This window comes from Lemur catta, chromosome 1, assembly GCF_020740605.2.
Source record: "Lemur catta isolate mLemCat1 chromosome 1, mLemCat1.pri, whole genome shotgun sequence".
Lineage (NCBI taxonomy): Eukaryota > Metazoa > Chordata > Mammalia > Primates > Lemuridae > Lemur > Lemur catta.
In genome coordinates this window covers 87,095,398-87,107,918 of record NC_059128.1, presented here as the reverse complement: position 1 = coordinate 87,107,918, position 12,521 = coordinate 87,095,398, and the positions used below count along the sequence as shown (strand labels likewise).

At 34.8% G+C, this 12,521-nt stretch overlaps 1 protein-coding gene across 1 annotated transcript in view; it reads right to left on the bottom strand.

Moving 5' to 3' along the window:
• Positions 1-12,521, bottom strand: part of PIGB (phosphatidylinositol glycan anchor biosynthesis class B) — a 31,762-nt gene that overhangs the window by 8,710 nt on the left and 10,531 nt on the right. The window contains exons 7-10 of the mRNA XM_045545363.1: positions 7,555-7,695; positions 3,239-3,290; positions 2,292-2,503; positions 1,625-1,689 (exon numbers count right to left, since the gene is read on the bottom strand). Of these exons, the coding sequence (XP_045401319.1) occupies positions 1,625-1,689; positions 2,292-2,503; positions 3,239-3,290; positions 7,555-7,695 (470 nt within the window). The remainder of the gene's footprint in view (positions 1-1,624; positions 1,690-2,291; positions 2,504-3,238; positions 3,291-7,554; positions 7,696-12,521) is intronic.

The following is a 12,521-nucleotide window of genomic DNA, read 5'->3' as shown; positions in this document are numbered from 1 at the left end:
GGTCTCAGTTCTTTAGGGATCCTTCTGAGTAGACACTGGATGGAAGAAGGGGTAATTCTTGTCCCTTAGAAAGGACTCTCTTTGCCTCTGATCAGCATTTTATCTCAATCTTTGAGACTGGGAACAGGTCCTGGTTACAGGGATCCTGCCACTTAAAGATTCAATCTTTTAGAATGGGAATGAGGACTCAGACAACCCAATCTTTCTCTAAACAAAGAAACAGGGCCACAGAGGCAGAATGCTGGAAAATCCAGATTGTGAAAATAGAAAATCAAACCCAGTTCCTAAATTAACCAAACCACACATACTAATAATATTTGTCCTCTGGTACTCTGGCAGTGCTTGATTTAATTATAACTTATACTCAAGAGGCTGCAAAAAACAAAATACCACTTTAAAATCTGAACAGTGATTTGTGAATAGATTTGTTCTGATAAATGGGCCAATTATTCTTAAAGGTTTGCCAAAGAGCTGTTAGATGTCTATACTTTTAAATGTGCCTGCATTTGTAAGATTATAAGGTAATGACAAATTGAGGCTTCAGTTTCAGTACTTCAGATGTATCAAGTATATAAATATGTATGTTTATCTGAATTGAAGAGTACATAGATTTGCAGTCTGTAGGAGCTGATGTATACTTGGTCAAGGGCTGCCTAATTCAGTGGGTTGTTTTTTTAAAAGTAACAAGTAAGTTTGAAACCTGTAACTTCCTAGTTTTTCCAGCCTCCAGTTCCAGTTGGTTACTCATTTCTTCCCTCCTAACTCAGTGATTTTTTTTTAAAGTCTTAATATTTGAAGGAAGGCAACAGTCATTTATTATGAATTAAAGTTAATAAAGTTTCAGTTCATAATTTTTCCAAACCAAGCAATGTGAAAATTCAGATTTTTTCCCAAGCTGAGTCATATGAGATTTTTTAAAAGTCACAAGTAAAAAATACACTGCAAAGACTGTGGAAAAATGGAGAAAAGGTCTAAAAATCAAAGGAGTATTTACTTTAGAAATTACATATGCGCTAGATTACATTTTACATGGGTAAATATTTCATGTGTAAAAGCATTAAAAACTAGTTTTAACAGCTATAAATATATTTTTCCTTTGTGAAAATGAAGACCCTTGCACTGTAACCATAAACTTAAAATAGCTATTCTAAAACAGACATATTCCTTTACTTTGTAGTGAGAGATTTCTAATAATCACAAGCAACACTGCCAAAAGAAGCTTTGGGTATCAGATCCTTATGTGGGTTTTTTTGTTTGTTTGTTTTTTCAGAGATGGGGATCTCTCACTACGTTGCCTAGGCTGGTCTTGAACTCCTGACTCGTCCTGGGCTCAGGCAATCCTCCCACCTCAGCCTCCTGAATAGGTGGGACTATAGGTGTGCACCACCTGGCTAGGATCCTTACATTTTTATCTTATTTTATAGGATACACGAAAAGAGATTTAGACTACCAAAAGGAAGTATTGCAATAATATAATTTGCAATTAAGAAGTAATTCTCACTTAGATTAGCTGAAAATAAAAACAAGCTGGGCATGGTAGCTCAGCAAAGAAAAACAGAGTATGGTATTGTCTTTTAACTATTTCTATATAAATTTTATTTCTATATTAAATGAAAATACTTACCACAGAACACCATACAAAATGGTAAAACAGGATAGATAAACCTGAATTCTTTGTGGCTCAACATGCTATAATAAAAAAGATATTAAGAGAAAATATTAAGTATTATTTTATGATAGTTTGAGAACTTAATTATTATTTTTAAATCATAATTAACATGATCTATTTTTTAATTATTGAGACTGGATTTCTTGCTTCAGGAATCAGTCTTATTATGTTAGTTATAAGGTGATTATGATGTGCTAAACTAATCATGACATTGATGTCAATGTGAAATTATAAAGTACAATTACATTCTAAAAAAGGGATTTCTACTTCCAATCCAAGTAAGTAATATCACTCAAGTTTGGAATATTCTTAATTTTAGAATAGTATTTCTTTGGTCCTTCAATACTTAAGATTTTGGTAGTTATTTTTTTTTTAAAAGCAAACAAAATTGGTCCAACTTCCTAAAACTTGAATATAATCCTTATTGAGCAAATCGTGTATCTAAAGTACTTACTCTGAGTACATGCATAATTACTACTATTTCTGTCTTCTAAGATAATCCCCACTCACAAATCATAAGTTAATGCATCTCCAAAAGATAATCAGTTTACTTTTTGAAGAATTTAATTTAATTTCTTGGTGACATTAAAAAAATTAACAATTTGAACAAATAGAATCTTACCTATAAACTAGCAGTGTCCACAGCACAGTCACCAAAAGTATCCGGTACCTCTTTGGTGCTAGAAAGCAGCCGTGAATAAAGAAGGGTAAATGAGTACCCAAGACAACTGGAAATCCTTGACTGAAGTACCAGTGCCAGGGGTGAGAACCATAAAATGTTCCCAAGTTCTGGAGTACGTTAAATTTCAAAAAATTAAATTGAACCAGGGTCCACTGGCATAGTTGAAGGAAAGAGAAATAGAAATGTATTAGTGTCAAGTATTAATCTTTGGCACTTGGGAATTGACAGAATCTTTACATAAAATTGGGACTGAAGTCTAAAAGCCAGACAATATTTACATCAATAATTTTGATTAGTGACTGTATGAAATCCTTAACTATTACTTTTTTCTTCTCTAAGTTTTGATATGTTCTTTATTAATCTGAGATTCATTTTGAATCTCAAAAATTATGAGTAAATGTTCATATTTTGGCAATGTAAGTTTACATCCAATTAGAGGATATTTTTCTTTTTATGAGGGTATGTGTGGTACCTATGTTAAAAATTTCACTCTAGTACCTTATGATGTCACATATTGCCTATTAAGATAAAACTCTGACAACATTACAATTTGAATTATAGCACAAAGTAGGTAATAAAGATGGCAACAAAAATAGCAGGTAACATTAAGTGCTTACTTAATACTTTCCTGCCTTAAAACAGACTCTTCTAAATTAGAATGGACTCTTTTAAATATCAACTAGGAATACTAATTCTCTTATGTAGAAGACACGACAAATTGAACTGGTGGCATACTCTAGAAATCTTTTTAAATATATCCTATATCATTTTTAAAAATGATCTGCCTCTGTGCCAAAATATTAATGGATCAAAAATCCAGGTTCAGGTTTCAGTGCAATAAATGAGTAAAATAAAAACAGCTGTTAGCTTAATATATTTTTACTTACTTGGCCAAAAAAAATACGATCGATTATTAGAGATAAACTCAAAGTAACAAATCTGAAAAACAAAATAGAATGATGATTCACATTCTGAATTGCTGAAAATTCAATATTGGCATGTGCTTGCAAGTGCTTTGCATCAAAGGCCACTTTAAAAACGCTTTACAATTTCACCAACTGAATGTGGATTTATACATTTTGAATAATGTTATCTATTGATAAGAATTATCAATATGTATTATATAAATATTAATAATTTATTATAAAAACATAATCTTTGTCAAAAATCAGCTAAGCATACTCGTGTGGGTCTGTTTCTGAGCTCTCTATTCTGTTCTGTTGATCTCTGTGTTCTTTCTCCAGTACCACACAGTATTTTTTTTTTTTTGACAGATGGGGGTCTTGCTCTGTTGCTCAGGCTGGAGTGCAGTGGCATGATCATAGCTCACTGCAGCCTTGAACTCTTGGGCCCAAGTAATCCTCCTACCTCAGTCTTCGGAGTAGCTGGGACTACAGGCATGCACCACTACCACACCTGGCTATTTGGGGTCTCGCTCTTGCTCAGGCTAGTTTTGAGCTCCTGACCTCCAGTGATCCTCCTGCCTCGAACTCCCAGAGTGCTGGGATTATAGGCATTAGCCACCGTGCCTGGCCAGCCTTTAATTTTATCATAGGCTTTTTCTGTATCTGTTGAGAAACTCATATGATTTTTCTCCTTTATTCTTTTAATGTCATGAACTATACTGATCAATTTTCAAATATTAAACCTAGCTGAGTGTGGTGGCTCATGCCTGTAATCCCAGTGACTCAGGAGGCTGAGGTAGGAGGATCACTCAAGCCCAGGAGTTCGAGGCTGCAGTGAGGCAATAAGCTATGATTGATCATGCCACTGCACTCCAGCCTGGGCCACAAAGCAAGACCCCATCTCTTAAAGAAAAAAAAAAAGAAAAGAAAAAAAAACCTTCGAATTCCTGGAATAAAACCAATCTTGGATGTCCTATATCCTCTTTTTTAGTATTTTACTGGATTCAACTTGCTAATATTTGCCTAGGATTTTTACATTCATAGTTATGAGAGAAATTGATTTATAATTGAACTTTCTTGTAATGTCCTTGCTAGATTTGGTTATCAAGGATATGCTGTCTTCATTAGAGGAATGTGGAAATGTTCTTTTTCTGTTCTGTGTAATAGTTCATGTGAATTGATGTTTCTTCTTTTTTAAATGTATGGAAGAATTCACCAGTGAAGCCATCTGAGCCTGATGTTTCTTTGTTTGAAGGTCTTAATTATAAATCAAATGTCTTTAATACATATACATATGTAATAGTACTATTCAGATTTTCTATTCTTTTGTCTGTTTTGGTAAGTTGTATTTTTCTAGAAATTTGTCCATTTCATCCAACTTGTAAAATTTATTAGGAAAGAGTTGTTTACAATATCCTTTTATCTCTTTAATGCCTGTAAGACCTATAATGATGTCCCCTCTTTCATTCCTGTCTTGCCAGTAATTGGTGAGACAATGTGGCAGCTGAAAGGCAATTGAACTATTTTTGATTGTACAAAATGACAATGATACCCTAAATTCTTAAGATCATGTAAAAGGTAAACAAAAATGGGTCCATATATATTAGAATTTTTCTTAACAGTAATTCAAGATTTTCTCTATATTTAGAGACACTATTACTTTTGGGGTATGCAATTGGCTATTTTTAAAGCATGCTCGTTAAGTAAAAGGTGGTTACGCGGTTCAAGTCTGGGACCAACTCTATGCATCAAAGACTTGAGTATAAGACTAATTAGGACTATGAGTGATTTGTTCTACATTGTACAATTTCAGAGTATTTTTACATGCATTATCTTATTGGTTTTTTCTATATTTTCCTTCAAAATAAACAAGACAAGCATTTGATCTATATGAATAGATTCCTTCAGGCCTTTTCAGCTTTAAGCATGCTGATTCTCTGTGCCTGGCAAACTCATATTCACCTTTGATTTTATCTGAAACACCACCCTCTTTATAAGGCTTCTACTGATATTCCCCCTGCAAGCAGACTTAGACTCATTATTTTCTCTTCTCCTACAGCATTTTGTTATGTACCCATATTGGAACATTGTAAATCGTTGGGTAAGAATTATAGATGGTTCCTATGGTTCAACTTTTGATTTTTCAACTTTATAATGGTACCCACATGGCCATTCTGTTTTTTACTTTCAATATACTATTCAATGAATTACACGAGATATTCAATACTTTATTATGATATAGGCTCTGTGTTTGATGATTTGCCCAACTATAGGCTAATATAGGTGTTCTGAGCATGTTCCTGGTAGGCTAGACTATGCTATGATGTTTGGTAGGTTAGGTATATTAAATGTATTTTCCACTTAAGATATGTTCAACTTACGATGGGTTTATAAACATATAACCCCAATGTAAGTCAAGGAGCATCTGTATTGCTTTTCCCCTACAGACTTTAACTTTGGAAGCAGATGATATATGTTACTCACTTCTGAATCATCAAATGCTTGATGCCAAGTAGGTTAAATGCTTATTAAATGAATAAACCATATCATATTGCTGATGAGCCTGAAAAAGCTTTTCATCTCCCTTAGTGTAAAAGCCTACATGAACTGGGCCCCTGCTATGTCTCTGATCTCATTATCACATTGTCCCAAGCTCACTCTCCTTTAACCACAACAGCCTCCTTGCTGTTCCTAGAATATGCCAGACACACTTTGTGCTTGTTGGTCTCTCTGCTTGGAATATTCTTTCATCAGGTATCTACATGGTTCACTCTCTCAACTCCTTTAGGTTTTGGTTTCAATGGGTTTCAATGTTGCCTTACGGTGATCTTCCCCAATTACCCTATAAAAAATAACAGCTCCCTCACCCTAGGCGTTTATCCTCCTTATCCCACAATTATTTTTTCTGATAGTGCTTATCATCACTTGACATATATATATATATATATATATATATATATATATATATTTACTTGTATCATTTTAGCTGTCTCCCTCCACCAGAACGTAAACTTTATGAAGGCAAGGACTTTGTTTTGTTAAACTGCTGTATCTTCAGGATCTAGGACACTGCCTGGCACATCCTAGGATTAAATATTTGCTGAATGAATGAATACATTCAAAACAATGTTAATACATCTGAGAAATGACAACAGTAGCAACTTAGCCATGAGATAATTTAATCCTTTCAAATTGCTACCCAAAAAATACTTGTGCAGAGTGAATACTAGTGCAGTCATGTGTTACTTAATGATGGGGATACGTTCTGAGAACTGCATCATTAGGTGATTTCTTTATTGTGCAAACATCATAGAGTGTACTTACACAAACCTAGGTGGTATAACCTATTGCTCCTAGGCATAGCACAGGACTGTTGAACACTGGAGGCAATTGTAAAATAACGGTAAGTATTTGTGTATCTAAACATATTTAAACATCTTATGGGACCAATATTGTATATGCAGTCCATCATTGACCAAAATGTCCTTATGCAATGCATGATTATATATTAAAAAGATTACTGTCCTATGAGTCAGAATACACTTATCCCTTCAGTAAATAATTATTTTGGGTATTCTACCAGATACTTGGGATAAGTCTGATCCTGAAAGCTCATGGTGTAGTTAGGATTTAAAAACCCATTCTATCACAGCAATCAGCCCAATGACTTTGGCTAATACACATTTAATTTCTCCAAGCCCCCTGTTGCCTTTACTACCAATAAAAACACATGTATTGTGAAAATCATGGAGGTAATATGTGAAAACACATTATAAATTATAAAGCCCTGTACAAATGTAAAAGAATAAAGTATCTCTAAAATGTATTTGAGAAATAGCTAGGAAATAAAGCATAGGAACATTCTAAGTTAGAAATAATTGCAAATACGCTCAGTTAAGCAAATTAAAGTACTTATAGTTAAGATCATAAATATAAAAATATAAAATATAAATCTGAAAATATAAAATATAAATCTGAAAATATTCTATTTCCTAGTACTGAGAGTTCTCATTGACATTAGAAGATATAAAAATTAGGCCAGGCACTGTGGTTCACACCCGCAATGCCAGTAGTTTGGGAGGCCGAGGTGGGAGGATGGCTTGAGGCCAGGAGTTTGAAACTGCAGTGAGCTTTGATGTGCCACTGCACTTCAGCCTGGGCCACAGAGTAAGACACTGTCACCAAAAAAAAAAAAAAAGAAAGAAGAGATAATAATTAACTGAAAGATGTAAAATCTTGTTCATAGTCTATCTTTTATAGGTTACTAAAATTAATAAATGGGTTGTAGCCATACTTACCCTACAGGCAAAAAATGATGTAGAATAAGGTCAAGCTTTCTCTGTTCTTGACAGAAATGTCTGAAGAGCAAAGGTATCCATGGAATGATAGCTGTGGGACGAATTATGAAGGCAAGTGCCACCAGGGATGAGTACTTGACACTATATAAGCAAGGAAAATGTGTTGTCAAGACAGGTGGGAAATTAATTTTGAAGTTATCTACTATTTACACTGTAATATGCATTTCCTTTCGGTATAAATAGCTGTATGAACTTTGGCAGTTACTTATACTTTCTGGATCTCAGTTTTTCTTATCTGTAAAAAGAGGTATATCTAGTCTTTTCCAGCATTAGTATCCTAATTCTTGTATTTTCAAGAATTCAAGTTATATGTCTTAATGTCTTGTGTGCTGAAAAGTAAACTAACTTTTCACCACACAACTTAGCCAATTACTTTCTTGATAGAAAAATGAAAAATGAAAAATTTCTCCTAAGGAGATATAAGGAGGTCACACAAACCCTTTCTCGAAGGAAAAACAACACATTTAAAGAAACATTAGGCAGTGATGGTCTTCTGAGTACGTATGATTTTGTTCTGAAAGTAAGCTAATTTTATCTGACTGAAACATTAGACAATGATGGTCTTCTGAGTATGTATGATTTTGTGTTGAAAGTAAGCTAATTTATGTGCACAACTGATAAAAAGTTTTTTTGTGTGTATATAGATACACACATATACATATATATACACATACACAACTGATAAAAATTCTATACAAATCTATTATCATCATGGATAAAAATGTCGATTTTTACTAATAGGACTTCTCTCAGTAAATGGATGAAAGAGATGATTTGATAATTTAATCACAAGGACTATAGGTAGTAACTTATCATGTGGAAAAATATTTAGCCCTGCTAAAAATTAAAAGCAAGCAAAATAAAACATATGGTACCATTATATACCTATTAACGAATATTAATAAAAATGAATAACTATTAAAAAATCCCTAATGTCAGTGAGGATGTAAGAGCAGGGATAACAAATTCAAATGCCTACAGAAACCAGGTAAATAATAAAAATGAGAAAAGCAGGCTGGGTGGAGATTATGATATTGTCATGAAGGAATCCTAGCCCCAAATTCTACTACTAGGAGTTCCAATTTTTCAAGAGACAGTAGAAGTCTAGGTTTTTGTGTAAGATTTCCCTATTTAAAAAATTTAGCCAAGTGGCCGGGCACAGTGGCTCACGCCTGTAATCGTAGCACTCTTGGAGGTCAAGGTAGGAGGATTGCTCGAGGTCAGGAGTTTGAGACCCGCCTGAGCAAGAGCGAGACACTGTCTCTACTACAAATAGAAAGAAATTATCTGGACAACTAAAATATATATATATATATATATATAGAAAAAATAAGCTGGACATGGTGGCGTATGCTTGTAGTCCCAGCTACTCGAGAGGCTGAGATAGAAGGATTGCTTGAGTCCAGGAGTTTGAGGTTGCTTTGAGTTAGGCTGACACCACGGCACTCTAGCCCGGATAATAGAGCCAGACTCTGCCAAAAAAAAAAAAAAAAAAACTTAACCAAGTGGTTTACTTTTTTTTTTTTTTTTTTTTAGAGTATGTGTTATATTTTGATACAAGCATACAACATATAATGATCAAGTCAGGATAATTGGGACATGATTCACCTGAAACATTTATCATTGTTTTATGTTAGGAACATTTGAAAACTTCTAGCTATTCTGAAATATAATAAGTTATTGTTAACTATAGTTGCCCTATTGCACTATTGAACACTAGAACTTTTTCCTTCTATTTAACAGAATTACCCCTTCACCAACACCTCTTCATTACCCCTTCCCACCACGCTTACCTATCTCTAGTAGCCACCATTCTATTCACTACCTCCTTGAGATCAAATTTTTTTTAGATCCCATATATGAGTGTGAAAATGCAATATTTGTCTTTCTGTGCCAGGTTTATTTCACTTAAAATAATGTCCTCCAGGTCCATCCATGTTTCTGCAAATGACAAAATTTCTTTCTTTTTCATGGCTGAATAATATTCCATTGTATACATCCACCACATTCTTTTTATCCATTCGTTCCTTGATAAATACTTAAGCTGATTCCACATTTTAGCCATTGTGAACAATGCTGCAATAAACACTGAAGTGCAAATATCTTCTGGTTACATTTTATGTCTTTGCCTCATCCAAGCGAGGTTTAGAGGCATGCCCTTCCCCTCTACAATGCTCACCATGTTTGTGACCCTTAGTTGTGAGTTTACCTGTCCCCCAACCCCCTAATCCCTGGAGAATATTACTGCTGTGTGAGCACTATAGTGTTGATCAGTTAGTACCAATTTGACGGCCAGTACATGTGGAGGCTATTCCTCCGATCTTGTGATACCTCACTGCAGATAATGGGCTCAAGCTCAATCCAGGAAAATATAAGAGGTGCTAGATCACTGTAATTTCTTACAATTGAGTAATATTCCATTGTATACATATACAAAATTTTAGTAATCCACTCATGAACTGACAGGCACTTGAGTTGTTTCCACATCCTTACAATAGTGAATTGTGCTGCCATAAACATTCGGGTGTGGATGTCTTTATTATAGAATGTCTTTTGTTCTTTTGGGTAGATGCCTAATAGTGTGCTATTGCTGGATCGAACGGTATTTCTATCTTTAGCTCTTCGAGGTATCTCCAGATATGTTTCCACAGAAATTACACCAATTTGCAATCCCACCAGCAGTGTAAGAGTGTTCCCATCTCTCCACATCCTTGCCAGCATTTGTTGTTTTGGGATTTTTTGATAGAGGCCAATCTCACTGGGGTTAGGTGATACCTCATTGTGGTTTTGATTTGTATTTCTCTAATGATTAGAGATGTTGAGCATTTTTTATATGCTTGTTGGCCATTATTGTGTCTTCTTTTGAAAAGTTTCTGTTCATTTCCTTTGCCCATTTATTGATGGGGTTGTTTGATTTTTTTCTTGTTGATTTTTTTTAAGTTCTAGATAGATTCTTGTTATCAGTCCTTTATCGGATGTGTAGAGAGCAAATATTTTCTCTCATTCTGCAGGCTGTCTATTCACTCTAATGATAGTTTCCTTGGCTGTGCAAAAGCTTTTTAATTTGATCAGATCCCATTTATTTTTGTTGCTGCTGTGATTGCTTTGGGAGTCTTCTTCAAAAATTCTTTGCTTAGGACAATGTCTGAAAGGGTCTTCCCAACATCTTCTTCTGGAATTCTTAAGGTTTCATGCCTTAGGTTTAAGTCTGTTTTCCACCTTGAGTTGATTTTTGTCAGAGGTGAGAGGTGGGGATCCAGTTTCAAACTTCTGCATGTAGCTATCCAGTTTTCCAAGCACCATTTATTGAAAAGAGAGTCTTTTCCCCAGTGTATATTTTTGTCTGCTTTGTCAAAGATTAGATTACCATATGCGGATGGTTTCATCTCTGGATTCTCAGTCCTGTTCCAAAGGTCTATGTCTCTATTCTTGTGCCAATACCATGCTGTTTTAGTTACTGTAGCCTTGTAGTAGAACTTGAAGTCTGGTAGACTGATACCTCCTAGTTTGTTCTTTTTACTTAAGATTGCTTTGGCTATACGAGGTCTTCTCTGATTTCATACAAAGTGTAGAATTATTTTTTCTAGATCTGTAAAGACTGATGATGGTACTTTGATAAGGATTGCATTAATTCTGTAGATCACTTTAGGTAGTATGGACATTTTAACGATATTGATTCTACCAATCCATGAGCAAGGTAGATTTTTCCATCTGTTTACATCTTCTGTAATTTCTTTTCTTAGTGTCTCATAGTTCTCCCTGTATATGTCTCTCACATCTTTCATTAAATATATTCCTAGATATTTAATTTTCTTTGAGGCTATTGTAAAAGGTATTGCGTTTTTTATTTGAAATTCAGCTTGACTGTTATTGGAGTATATGAAAAAAAAAAAGGCGTAGTCAGACCAGCTAAGTCCCAAAAGATGGGAAAGTAAAACAGAGATTCATAGACTGTTTGGGCTATAAAGGCACAACAAAATAGCCCATTCTCCAAACTGCCTTGGATTCTGTATAATGTTGTAATTCATTTACATGATTGAGATTTCTCCCAAGCCTGGCCACAAGGCTGAGATGCCCATTTTTTAGCCTCATAATAATGTCTTCATCATATAAGTAACTTGAGCGAATGATTTTTCTTACAGTTAAGAGTCTAAGGCAGAAATGATCTCATTTGATTTGATCCTCCCAACAACCTTTTATGTAAGAAGAATAGATACTAGCATTTTAACTAGACTCCTCAATTCTGGCTTTTTTCCTTTTAGTATGTCCTAAATACTGCTACTACAAGAGAATTCTTTCAAAATAAGATTTGATTATGTCATACTTCTCCAAAGCCTCCAATGGTTCCCTACAAACTATAGAATAAAATCCAAATTCTGGAGAAGAGCAAAGTCCCATTCCAGCCTCATTCCTTATTCTTCTCTTCTTCCATGCATCCTACCATACTCTAGCTACTGTGGACAATCTTCCCTAAGTATACTAAAGCCCTTTCACAGCTCTGTGCCTTTGCTCATGTCCCCTTTCCTTGATATTTGTTTCCCCAGTTTATATGAAGCCAAATCAGGTCCAGATATTTTCAATTTGCCCTTCCACCACCCTTTTCCCTGTTCTGTGTGCAGGGAGGCTGTCCTGCACGGACTACAGTGATGGACTACTTTGCTTTCTGGCTTTTGATTGGTTTTGTCTAATTGGAAGGCAGAAGGTGAGTCAAATGAGGCTTGTTCCTGTGGCTGTCTTGTTGCTATTGCTAAAAACTGGATATGCCTGCCTCCTGTTGCAGCCCTCTCTTATAGCTCTGTATAGGCTCCAGTAACCATTTCGTCTCCTTGCTCCTTGGGGCTTAAAGATAATAGAGACTTCCTACTCTGATTAGCCCTGGAGTGCTATGGTATTTCCTTATTGACTTT